We start from the raw sequence: 12,938 nt of genomic DNA on the forward strand, positions 1-12,938 counted from the left end.
CCGTATGATGTCATCGTGTCCTGCTGGTTGTGACTGATGCAATAAGATTCCAGTAAATGTGAATAAGCACCAGAGCAGATTAATAATGCAGGAGTCCAGTGCAGGCGGAGGGGTCACATCGTGTCACTGTGCTGCCCGTCTCCCTCCCATCCTTCCTCCAGCCTGTTCCTACAGTCTTCCTCCTCCTCCCCGGCCTGCTCCTCTGGTCTTCCTCCTCCTGCTCCTCCTGGTCTCCCTCCTCGGCCCTGCTCCTCTGGTCTTCCTTCTCCTCCTCCTCGGCCCTGCTCCTCCGGTCTTCCTCCTCCTCCTCGGCCCTGCTCCTCTGGTCTTCCTTCTCCTCCTCCCCGGCCCTGCTCCTCCGGTCTTCCTCCTCCTCCTCGGCCCTGCTCCTCTGGTCTTCCTTCTCCTCCTCCCCGGCCCTGCTCCTCTGGTCTTCCTTCTCCTCCTCCCCGGCCCTGCTCCTCTGGTCTTCCTTCTCCTCCTCCCCGGCCCTGCTCCTCTGGTCTTCCTTCTCCTCCTCCCCGGCCCTGCTCCTCTGGTCTTCCTCCTCCTCCTGGTCTTCCTCCTCCTGGTCTCCCTCCTCGGCCCTGCTCCTCTGGTCTTCCTCCTCCTCCTGGTCTTCCTCCTCCTGCTCCTCCTGGTTTCCCTCCTCGGCCCTGCTCCTCCAGTCTTCCTCCTCCTCCTCGGTCCTGCTCCTCTGGTCTTCCTCCTCCTCCTCGGCCCTGCTCCTCTGGTCTTCCTCCTCCTCCTCCTCCTCCCCGGCCCTGCTCCTCTGGTCTTCCTCCTCCTCCTCCTCGGCCCTGCTCCTCTGGTCTTCCTCCTCCTCCTCCTCCCCGGCTCTGGTCTTCCTCCTCCTCCTCCCCGGCCCTGCTCCTCCTCCTCCCTCCTCTTGTGTCTCCGTTGTTTGTTTCCATCGTTGCAGTATAATTGTAGTACATCACCGCTGCTTCTCCCTGCGGTATTCTCAGGATATTGCTGCTTATTTTCCTCCTCTAATTGATGGGGGAGTCTGTGAATATCGTGCAGGATTCTTACGGCTCCGGTGACATCAGCCCCTGGGGCCCCTCCTGACAGCTGTGCTGGGACTTGCAGTTCACCAGTAGGGAATACAGATCCGATGTAATAGAACGGCTTCACTAATACTCAGTCTAATTTCTACTGTAAATATTGATATAATAAAACCTACAGAGAGGCTGGTGGGGGGTGATGGACGGTCTGTAGGGGCGCCACTTATTATAGTGCTGCCACCTGTGTGTGTGTGTGTGTGTGTATATGTACTGTCATTCCAATCATCAGAGCGTCATAGGATTATTATACTGGAGGGGAGGAGACCAAACCTGACACATCACACCACTAAGTGCGACCGTCACACACCTGTCACCTACTAGGCAAAGAGCAGTGAATAGGATTATATACTGACACCTGATCCCATAACACTGATCATATGTCTGTAAGTCACACGCCAGGAGGCGGTAGAAATATTTCCTCTGTGCTACATAGTATAGTATTATAGTAGATATATTCTTGTATATAGGGAGCAGTATTATAGTAGTTATATTCTTGTATATAGGAGCAGTATTATAGTAGATATATTCTTGTATATAGGAGGCAGTATTATAGTAGATATATAATTGTATATAGAAGCAGTATTATAGTAGTTATATTCTTGTATATAGGAGCAGTATTATAGTAGTTATATTCTTGTATATAGGGGCAGTATTATAGTAGTTATATTCTTGTATATAGGAGGCAGTATTATAGTAGTTATATTCTTGTATATAGGGAGCAGTATTATAGTAGTTATATTCTTGTATATAGGAGCAGTATTATAGTAGTTATATTCTTGTATATAGGGGGTAGTATTATAGTAGTTATATTCTTGTATATAGGAGCAGTATTATAGTAGTTATATTCTTGTATATAGGAGCAGTATTATAGTAGTTATATTCTTGTATATAGGAGGCAGTATTATAGTAGTTATATTCTTGTATATAGGAGCAGTATTACAGTAGTTATATTCTTGTATATAGGAGCAGTATTATAGTAGTTATATTCTTGTATATAGGGGGCAGTATTATAGTAGTTATATTCTTGTATATAGGAGCAGTATTATAGTAGTTATATTCTTGTATATAGGAGCAGTATTATAGTAGTTATATTCTTGTATATAGGAGGCAGTATTATAGTAGATATATAATTGTATATAGAAGCAGTATTATAGTAGTTATATTCTTGTATATAGGAGCAGTATTATAGTAGTTATATTCTTGTATATAGGGGCAGTATTATAGTAGTTATATTCTTGTATATAGGAGGCAGTATTATAGTAGTTATATTCTTGTATATAGGAGGCAGTATTATAGTAGTTATATTCTTGTATATAGGAGCAGTATTATAGTAGTTATATTCTTGTATATAGGGGCAGTATTATAGTAGTTATATTCTTGTATATAGGGGCAGTATTATAGTAGTTATATTCTTGTATATAGGGGTAGTATTATAGTAGTTATATTCTTGTATATAGGGGCAGTATTATAGTAGTTATATTCTTGTATATAGGGGCAGTATTATAGTAGTTATATTCTTGTATATAGGAGCAGTATTATAGTAGTTATATTCTTGTATATAGGAGCAGTATTATAGTAGTTATATTCTTGTATATAGGGGCAGTATTATAGTAGTTATATTCTTGTATATAGGGGCAGTATTATAGTAGTTATATTTTTGTATATAGGGGCAGTATTATAGTAGTTATATTTTTGTATATAGGGGCAGTATTATAGTAGTTATATTTTTGTATATAGGGGCAGTATTATAGTAGTTATATTTTTGTATATAGGGGCAGTATTATAGTAGTTATATTCTTGTATATAGGGGCAGTATTATAGTAGTTATATTCTTGTATATAGGGGCAGTATTATAGTAGTTATATTCTTGTATATAGGAGCAGTATTATAGTAGTTATATTCTTGTATATAGGGGCAGTATTATAGTAGTTATATTCTTGTATATAGGGGCAGTATTATAGTAGTTATATTCTTGTATATAGGGGGCAGTATTATAGTAGTTATATTCTTGTATATAGGGGGCTGTATTATAGTAGTTATATTCTTGTATATAGGGGGCTGTATTATAGTAGTTATATTCTTGTATATAGGGGGCTGTATTATAGTAGTTATATTCTTGTATATAGGGGGCAGTATTATAGTAGTTATATTCTTGTATATAGGGGGCAGTATTATAGTAGTTATATTCTTGTATATAGGAGCAGTATTATAGTAGTTATATTCTTGTATTTAGGAGGCAGTATTATAGTAGTTATATTCTTGTATATAGGAGGCAGTATTATAGTAGTTATATTCTTGTATATAGGAGGCAGTATTATAGTAGTTATATTCTTGTATATAGGGGTAGTATTATAGTAGTTATATTCTTGTATATAGGGGGCAGTATTATAGTAGTTATATTCGTATATATAGGAGCAGTATTATAGTAGTTATATTCTTGTATATAGGAGGCAGTATTATAGTAGTTATATTCTTGTATATAGGAGGCAGTATTATAGTAGTTATATTCTTGTATGTAGGAGCAGTATTATAGTAGTTATATTCTTGTATATAGGAGGCAGTATTATAGTAGTTATATTCTTGTATATAGGAGGCAGTATTATAGTAGTTATATTCTTGTATGTAGGAGCAGTATTATAGTAGTTATATTCTTGTATATAGGAGGCAGTATTATAGTAATTATATTCTTGTATATAGGAGCAGTATTATAGTAGTTATATTCTTGTATATAGGAGCAGTATTATAGTAGTTATATTCTTGTATACAGATAATGTTGGTCATGTGATATTCGTCCTCGCTCTCTGTATATATTATAGATATTTCCTGTCCTCCTCCTGTATATTTCCCAGCAGACATCTTGGTGGCCGTGTTCTCCTCTTCCATATGGGGCGGTATTAATGGCTCGGTCTGCGGTTCTTGTACATGTATATAGAGATTTTCGCTCCGTGTAATGTTTTGTACACGTCCGCGGACACTAATGCAGTTCCTGGAAGTGTGAGCACATGTCCCTGTGGGGGGGGGGGGCCTCTTTCAATGTCACTGATATAGTTCTGTGTTTGTCCTTCAATTCTGCAACAACCACCCCCCCCCCCCCCCCCTCCCGGGAGGATGGCGGCCATGTTTCTCTAATCCAACAACGCCTGTTAATGGAAGCTGGAGTGTAAGGTTTGTCTCCTCACGTCTTCACAAAATTATAGGTCAGTGTTTCCCAACCAGGGTGCCTCCAGCTGTGGCCAAACTACAACTCCCAGCATGCCCGGACAGCCAACGGCTGTCCGGGCATGCTGAGAGTTGTAGTTTGGCCACAGCTGCAGGCACCCTGGTTGGGAAACCCTGTGTTATGTCATCGCTGCGCCTTATAGATAACGTGATAAATTGCTCATTTATGTTCCACATTGAGTAAAGTTTTCGTTTTTTTTGTTCTTTTTTGCAGACACCGGAGGAAAGTGACGCAGTAGAAGAAGCGGCCCCGGAAGATGAAGGCTTCATGGGAATGGCTCCTCTCCTGCAGGCCCATCACGCCATGGAGAGGATGGAGGAGTTTGTCTGTAAGGTAAGACGCCCGTGTTCCATTCCTGAGGTGTAGTTTTGGCGTTCTCGGCGGGACAATCTCTCTAATAACCGTTACTGCTGGGATCTTTATATGTCTCCTCCCTTCATGTTGTAGGTGTGGGAGGGGCGGTGGCGGGTCATTCCTCACGACGTGTTACCCGATTGGCTGAAGGATAACGATTACCTGCTGCACGGGCACCGCCCGCCGATGCCTTCCTTCAGGGCCTGCTTCAAAAGCATCTTCAGAATACACACAGAGACGGGCAACATCTGGACCCACTTACTAGGTAATGGCGCTACTACTACCAGCCTTGGCCTCTCAGGACCCCACAACCTCCCTGACTGTCCCATTAAAGGGGAACTCCGGTGGGAGATAGAAATAGAGATATATGTAATTTATTTATTTTTTAATAAAAAAAATTAAATATATATATATATATATATATATATATATATATATATATATATATATATATATATATTTCTTTAAAAAAAAAATCAGGGTTCAGCACTCGCCACTATCTGACTATTGCACGTGTCAATACCAGCCTGGCATGGCTGGAAAAAAGTCCATAGCAGCAATGAGACACGGAAGCCATTCTTTAATATCCTGGATCTCTGACGCCTCATTTGCTGACTTTATTCCACAAAGTGAATCTGCAACGTTTTGGCGTGAACATGCTTGACAAAGGCTTCACGCCGAAACGTTGCACATTCACTTTGTGGAATAAACTCCGAAGCCATTCTTTAATATCCTGGATCTCTGATGCCTCATTTGCTGTGTCTCATTGCATATATATATCGCCGATAATCACGATTTTGGGCATTATCGGCAATTACCTTGCCAATAATGCCCCGCACCGCGACCGCCCGCCGCACCGAGATGGCCCCCCCCGACACACTGCCCCAGCCCCATTGCCTCCCCCATCCCCGGTTTTATAATTACCTGTTCCCGGGGTCCACGCTACTTCTGGCTCCTGCTGCGTCCTGTGTTACGCTGTGCGCAATGACGAGTGACGTGCGCGACGTGACGTCACCATCAGTGCGCACAGTGACTGCTCAGGACAACGCCTCCGGAGCCAGATGTAGAGTGGACCCCGGGAACAGGTAATTATAAAACCGGGGATGGGGGGGGGGCAGTAGCGGGCGTGGAGCGGTGGCGGTGATAGGTCTCAGGACCCCCGGACAGGTAGGGGGAGAGAAGCGGGTGGTGGCGGTGGAGGCCTATGGCACCGCAAAAGCCACTGCAGTGCATTGATTTAAAGCGCCCGCTTTAAATCAATGCACTGCAGCGGTGTCGCGGGGGGATAAATAGCCAATAACTTATACCGGAATATCGGTATAAGTTATCGGCTATCGGCCCTAACCTCCACCGATTATAGATATCTGTCGATCCCTAATATATATATAAAAATTATATAATATAAAAATTCTATCAACTGGTGCCAGAAAGTTAAATAGATTTGTAAATGACTTCTATTAAAAAAATCTTTACCCTTCCAGTACTTATTAGCAGCTGTATGGTACAGAGGAAATTCTTGTTTTGTCTTGTCCACAGTGCTCTCTGCTGACACCTGATGTCCGTATCTGGAACTGTCCACAGCAGGAGAAAATCCTCATACAAAAACCTATGCTGCTCTGGACAGTTCCTGACACGTCCACAGTGCTCTCTGCTGACACCTCTGTCAAAGACAAAGAAGAAATTAAAAAAATAATAGAATTTCCTCTGTAGTATACAGCTGCTAATAAGTACTGGAAGGATGAAAGATTTTTTAATAGAAGTAATTTACAAATCTGTTTAACTTTCTGGCACCAATTCATAAAAAAAATAAAAAATTTCCACCGGAGTACCCCTTTAAGAGCCGGGTATATAATAGAAATCCCCGACAGACTGCACAAGTATCGGCGCCCCCCCTTAGGTTCACACTGACCTTGTGCTGCTCTTTCACTGCAGGCTGCGTTTTCTTCCTTTGCCTCGGCATCTTCTACATGTTCCGGCCCAACATGGCGTTCGTGGCGCCGGTGCAGGAGAAGGTGGTGTTCGGCTTCTTCTTCCTGGGCGCCATCCTCTGCCTGTCCTTCTCCTGGCTCTTTCACACCGTTTACTGCCATTCGGAGGGGGTGTCTCGTGTCTTCTCCAAGTAAGTAGCCAGCGATTGCTCTCTGGTGTCAGCCGCCATATTGATGACCCGTCCCCCCTCACAATCTCCTCCTCCTTCTGTAGATTGGATTATTCCGGTATCGCCCTCCTCATCATGGGCAGCTTCGTTCCCTGGCTCTACTACTCCTTTTACTGCAACCCGCAGCCATGTTTCATCTACTTGATCATCATCATCGTCCTGGGCATCGCCGCCATCGTAGTCTCCCAGTGGGATCTGTTTGCCACCCCACAATACCGTGGTGTCAGAGCGGGTGAGTGCCCGGGCATCTGCCAATCATACATTGCTGTCCCCACGTATGTGCCAAATGTAGGGTCACCTGACTTCTTTCTTCTCTCCCCCATAGGGGTATTTATTGGACTGGGCCTCAGTGGCATTATCCCCACTCTACACTTCGTCATCTCAGAGGGGTTCCTGAAAGCCGCCACCATGGGGCAGATTGGTTGGCTCGTCCTCATGGCCTCCCTGTATATCACAGGTGCCCTCCTGTACGCTGCCCGTATCCCCGAGCGATTCTTCCCCGGAAAGTGCGATATTTGGGTGAGTAGTAACATTCTGCTCTGTTGTGATGGACTTGTGGGCATCGGGCCGTGATTGGAGAATGATGTCACATGTCTGTGTAGGAATTTATTTATTATAATCATCTGCCTGTATGTGAGGCCCCCCCCTGCCTGCCGCCTGTATGTGAGGCCCCCCCCTGCCTGCCGCCTGTATGTGAGGCCCCCCCCTGCCTGCCGCCTGTATGTGAGGCCCCCTCCTGCCTGCCGCCTGTATGTGAGGCCCAGACGCCCCCCTGCCTGCCGCCTGTATGTGAGGCCCCCCCCTGCCTGCCGCCTGTATGTGAGGCCCCCCCCTGCCTGCCGCCTGTATGTGAGGCCCCCCCCCTGCCTGCCGCCTGTATGTGAGGCCCCCCCTGCCTGCCGCCTGTATGTGAGGCCCCCCCTGCCTGCCGCCTGTATGTGAGGCCCCCCCTGCCTGCCGCCTGTATGTGAGGCCCCCCCTGCCTGCCGCCTGTATGTGAGGCCCCCCCTGCCTGCCGCCTGTATGTGAGGCCCCCCCCCTGCCTGCCGCCTGTATGTGAGGCCCCCTCCTGCCTGCCGCCTGTATGTGAGGCCCCCTCCTGCCTGCCGCCTGTATGTGAGGCCCCCCCCTGCCTGCCGCCTGTATGTGAGGCCCCCTCCTGCCTGCCGCCTGTATGTGAGGCCCCGCCCTGCCTGCCGCCTGTATGTGAGGCCCCGCCCTGCCTGCCGCCTGTATGTGAGGCCCCGCCCTGCCTGCCGCCTGTATGTGAGGCCCCGCCCTGCCTGCCGCCTGTATGTGAGGCCCCGCCCTGCCTGCCGCCTGTATGTGAGGCCCCGCCGCCCCCCTGCCTGCCGCCTGTATGTGAGGCCCCGCCGCCCCCCTGCCTGCCGCCTGTATGTGAGGCCCCGACGCCCCCCTGCCTGCCGCCTGTATGTGAGGCCCAGACGCCCCCCTGCCTGCCGCCTGTATGTGAGGCCCAGACGCCCCCCTGCCTGCCGCCTGTATGTGAGGCCCAGACGCCCCCCTGCCTGCCGCCTGTATGTGAGGCCCAGACGCCCCCCTGCCTGCCGCCTGTATGTGAGGCCCAGACGCCCCCCTGCCTGCCGCCTGTATGTGAGGCCCAGACGCCCCCCTGCCTGCCGCCTGTATGTGAGGCCCAGACGCCCCCCTGCCTGCCGCCTGTATGTGAGGCCCAGACGCCCCCCTGCCTGCCGCCTGTATGTGAGGCCCAGACGCCCCCCTGCCTGCCGCCTGTATGTGAGGCCCAGACGCCCCCCTGCCTGCCGCCTGTATGTGAGGCCCAGACGCCCCCCTGCCTGCCGCCTGTATGTGAGGCCCAGACGCCCCCCTGCCTGCCGCCTGTATGTGAGGCCCAGACGCCCCCCTGCCTGCCGCCTGTATGTGAGGCCCAGACGCCCCCCTGCCTGCCGCCTGTATGTGAGGCCCAGACGCCCCCCTGCCTGCCGCCTGTATGTGAGGCCCAGACGCCCCCCTGCCTGCCGCCTGTATGTGAGGCCCAGACGCCCCCCTGCCTGCCGCCTGTATGTGAGGCCCAGACGCCCCCCTGCCTGCCGCCTGTATGTGAGGCCCAGACGCCCCCCTGCCTGCCGCCTGTATGTGAGGCCCAGACGCCCCCTGCCTGCCGCCTGTATGTGAGGCCCAGACGCCCCCCTGCCTGCCGCCTGTATGTGAGGCCCAGACGCCCCCCTGCCTGCCGCCTGTATGTGAGGCCCAGACGCCCCCCTGCCTGCCGCCTGTATGTGAGGCCCAGACGCCCCCCTGCCTGCCGCCTGAATGTGAGGCCCAGACGCCCCCCTGCCTGCCGCCTGTATGTGAGGCCCAGACGCCCCCCTGCCTGCCGCCTGTATGTGAGGCCCAGACGCCCCCTGCCTGCCGCCTGTATGTGAGGCCCAGACGCCCCCCTGCCTGCCGCCTGTATGTGAGGCCCAGACGCCCCCCTGCCTGCCGCCTGTATGTGAGGCCCAGACGCCCCCCTGCCTGCCGCCTGTATGTGAGGCCCAGACGCCCCCCTGCCTGCCGCCTGTATGTGAGGCCCAGACGCCCCCCTGCCTGCCGCCTGTATGTGAGGCCCAGACGCCCCCCTGCCTGCCGCCTGTATGTGAGGCCCAGACGCCCCCCTGCCTGCCGCCTGTATGTGAGGCCCAGACGCCCCCCTGCCTGCCGCCTGTATGTGAGGCCCAGACGCCCCCCTGCCTGCCGCCTGTATGTGAGGCCCAGACGCCCCCCTGCCTGCCGCCTGTATGTGAGGCCCAGACGCCCCCCTGCCTGCCGCCTGTATGTGAGGCCCAGACGCCCCCCTGCCTGCCGCCTGTATGTGAGGCCCAGACGCCCCCCTGCCTGCCGCCTGTATGTGAGGCCCAGACGCCCCCCTGCCTGCCGCCTGTATGTGAGGCCCAGACGCCCCCCTGCCTGCCGCCTGTATGTGAGGCCCAGACGCCCCCCTGCCTGCCGCCTGTATGTGAGGCCCAGACGCCCCCCTGCCTGCCGCCTGTATGTGAGGCCCAGACGCCCCCCTGCCTGCCGCCTGTATGTGAGGCCCAGACGCCCCCCTGCCTGCCGCCTGTATGTGAGGCCCAGACGCCCCCCTGCCTGCCGCCTGTATGTGAGGCCCAGACGCCCCCCTGCCTGCCGCCTGTATGTGAGGCCCAGACGCCCCCCTGCCTGCCGCCTGTATGTGAGGCCCAGACGCCCCCCTGCCTGCCGCCTGTATGTGAGGCCCAGACGCCCCCCTGCCTGCCGCCTGTATGTGAGGCCCCCCCCCCTGCCTGCCGCCTGTATGTGAGGCCCCCCCCCCTGCCTGCCGCCTGTATGTGAGGCCCCCCCCTGCCTGCCGCCTGTATGTGAGGCCCCCCCCCTGCCTGCCGCCTGTATGTGAGGCCCCCCCCTGCCTGCCGCCTGTATGTGAGGCCCCCCCTGCCTGCCGCCTGTATGTGAGGCCCCCCCCCTGCCTGCCGCCTGTATGTGAGGCCCCGCCCTGCCTGCCGCCTGTATGTGAGGCCCCGCCCTGCCTGCCGCCTGTATGTGAGGCCCAGACGCCCCCCTGCCTGCCGCCTGTATGTGAGGCCCAGACGCCCCCCTGCCTGCCGCCTGTATGTGAGGCCCAGACGCCCCCCTGCCTGCCGCCTGTATGTGAGGCCCAGACGCCCCCCTGCCTGCCGCCTGTATGTGAGGCCCAGACGCCCCCCCTGCCTGCCGCCTGTATGTGAGGCCCAGACGCCCCCCCTGCCTGCCGCCGGTATCTGAGGCCCAGACGCCCCCCCTGCCTGCCGCCTGTATGTGAGGCCCAGACGCCCCCCCTGCCTGCCGCCGGTATCTAAGCCATGCCGCCTCTTCTCTCCTCAGTTCCACTCTCACCAGCTGTTCCATATCTTCGTTGTGGCCGGAGCGTTTGTCCATTTCCATGGAGTCTCCAACCTGCAGGAATTCCGCTTCACTGTGGGAGGCGGCTGCGCGGCCCAGGAGGTGCTGTGAGGATCTCGCCGCCATAGAGGGCGCGCAGCACAAGATCATCTACCGCACAGGATGGTTTGGAGGACAGGACCTTCCCCAACCACCATGTGAGGGACAGAGGAGACAACCCCGGCAGATACACAACAAGTCCCAGACAGACTGTGGCACCTAACAATCTTACCTCAAATACCAAGTGTATGATGTCTATTTATTCCTGGGGAGGGGGTCACGTATCTTTAACCCTTTCCATTTTGGGTGGGGGGGGTGGGCGGCGGGATCTACGGTCTCTCCTGCACTGACTTTGGCTCAAATTCTGCTCACTGCTTGGGCTTCCCATGAAGCGGGAGGCTCCACCCCTTTGGGCGTGGCTATCCCATGGTGTAAACACTTCCGTATTTGTTTTCTTCCACTTCTGGATAAAATTTTTCTGAGAAAAAAATTTTTCTTCCTCTAACATCTCCATAGAAGAAAAATCTTTTTTTTTTCTGTTCTTGTTCTCCACATTTCTGAGAAGATCCGAGGAGCAGTCAGTGAGAATTTGATGTAAATAATAAAAAAAACTTTCTAATTTTCTGTTTAAAAAACAAAACTAAACTAAAAAAATATAAAAAAAATAAATAAAACACAAAAAAAACCTAGACATTTTTGAAAAGTTAAGGAGTTGGGGATAATAAAAAAAAAAATATACATAAAAAATTCTATTGTGTAAGAAGAATTTGTACCATTCACTGTTCTGGACGGATTTGCACACGGCTGGGGCAGTCACCATGATGGCGATTGGTGTCAAGGTTGGCGCCCCCTACTGCTGGGCGGGCTCTTCTGGATTTATACACTGTATTGATGCGTCAATTCCCGAGTCAGCTGACCCTTATTACGTGTCTGATTACAGCCCCCCATGTTTTTACAGGAGTGGCGGCTCCCCCCCCCCCCCCCCTAAAATTAAGTGGTGAGGAAAAAAAACAATTATTTGTTCTTCGGGGGTGGGGAAGTACCGTAAGATTCCGCTCCAGCAATGGGTGAGGTTTGAAGATTTTTTTTTTCTATAAAATGATCTCAGGACTCGGTAGGAGTTGTCCAGGTATCGGGCGCGTACAGGAGGTTATCTACAGATATAACGGCCCGCCCACGCAGACCCAGGTCCCCGCCCACGCAGACCCAGGTCCCCGCCCCAGAGGATGACTGAAGATCTGGTTTCTATTGACCGTCCATACCATTCGTGTAGTAGACATCGCCAGGAACTTGGGGGTTTACAACATCTGTACAGGGCCCGTGAGAAGCTGGGTTGTTTGGGAAAGAAATGGAGGATGAGAGTAGTAGTGGAAATGTCAAGTGTTTCCAGCCCGTGGAGTGTGCTAGGGCCGCATCACATTACAGGAGGAAGTAAAAGATGGAGGAGCCCAGAATGGGCCCCCGGGGGGTTTTGCCTTATACTGTTGGACAAAAACTTTTTAATACTGATGTCTGGGAGTTATGGACCTCGCTTCTAATGGGCTCTGTAATGTGGTGCTGCCCCCGCAGGCTGGGAGGGGTACTTGCCATAGTTAGGCTTGTCCCCTCATGGGCGGAGCTGCCGGGAAGCCTTATTCTATTCTCTCTCATGTACTGGGGGGGGCACACAGCACGTGCCCCCGTGTCCCCAGTCCTTGTGGTCGGGTCGCACTCTACGCTTCTATACTCAGATATTAGTGGCCTTGTTAATACTCATTTACTGTGAGAAGCAGCGAAGCACATTGGGTAAGGGGGGAGGGGCAGAGACTTCGGGGTTCATTCTGAATTCTCACTGTATTATTCACTTTCTGTTCAATAAAAAAGAGCAATTTAAAGTCTTCGGCCGCCTCCGCGTCATTCATCACGTTCTGGACGCCATGTGGGGCGGGAGGGATGTGAGTAAAATAGAAGTCATTGTCCTCAACACTAAAATCATAACATTGCTGCCACCTGGTGGTCACTTACGGGTATTTCTAAGAGGAGACACCTTCTGGGGAAAACTAGTACTGCATGCAGTCCTTATAACCCCTTAAACTCCAGTGGAAAACAAATTTTATTTTTTTCAGTTCAACTGGGGCCAGAAAGTTAAACAGATTTGTAAATGACTTCTATATAAAAATCTTACAACTTCCTCTGTATTATACAGTACTGGAAGGATTATTTCTTTTAGAATTCTTTC

The 12,938-nt window shown here is 51.4% G+C and overlaps 1 protein-coding gene across 4 annotated transcripts in view; it reads left to right on the plus strand.

Annotated features, from left to right (window-relative positions):
- Nucleotides 1-12,597, plus strand: part of ADIPOR2 (adiponectin receptor 2) — a 45,171-nt gene extending 32,574 nt beyond the window's left edge. For 3 of the 4 annotated variants that reach the window (XM_056517883.1, XM_056517884.1, XM_056517881.1), the window contains exons 3-7: nucleotides 4,501-4,620; nucleotides 4,735-4,906; nucleotides 6,574-6,760; nucleotides 6,844-7,318; nucleotides 10,664-12,597. In XM_056517883.1, the coding sequence (XP_056373858.1) occupies nucleotides 4,501-4,620; nucleotides 4,735-4,906; nucleotides 6,574-6,760; nucleotides 6,844-7,318; nucleotides 10,664-10,792 (1,083 nt within the window). In that variant the 3' untranslated portion in view covers nucleotides 10,793-12,597. The remainder of the gene's footprint in view (nucleotides 1-4,500; nucleotides 4,621-4,734; nucleotides 4,907-6,573; nucleotides 6,761-6,843; nucleotides 7,319-10,663) is intronic. The other variant, XM_056517882.1, reaches the window with a different exon arrangement.
- Nucleotides 12,598-12,938: the final 341 nt, after the last annotated feature.

The sequence above is a fragment of the Hyla sarda genome, chromosome 4 (genome assembly GCF_029499605.1).
Source record: "Hyla sarda isolate aHylSar1 chromosome 4, aHylSar1.hap1, whole genome shotgun sequence".
Lineage (NCBI taxonomy): Eukaryota > Metazoa > Chordata > Amphibia > Anura > Hylidae > Hyla > Hyla sarda.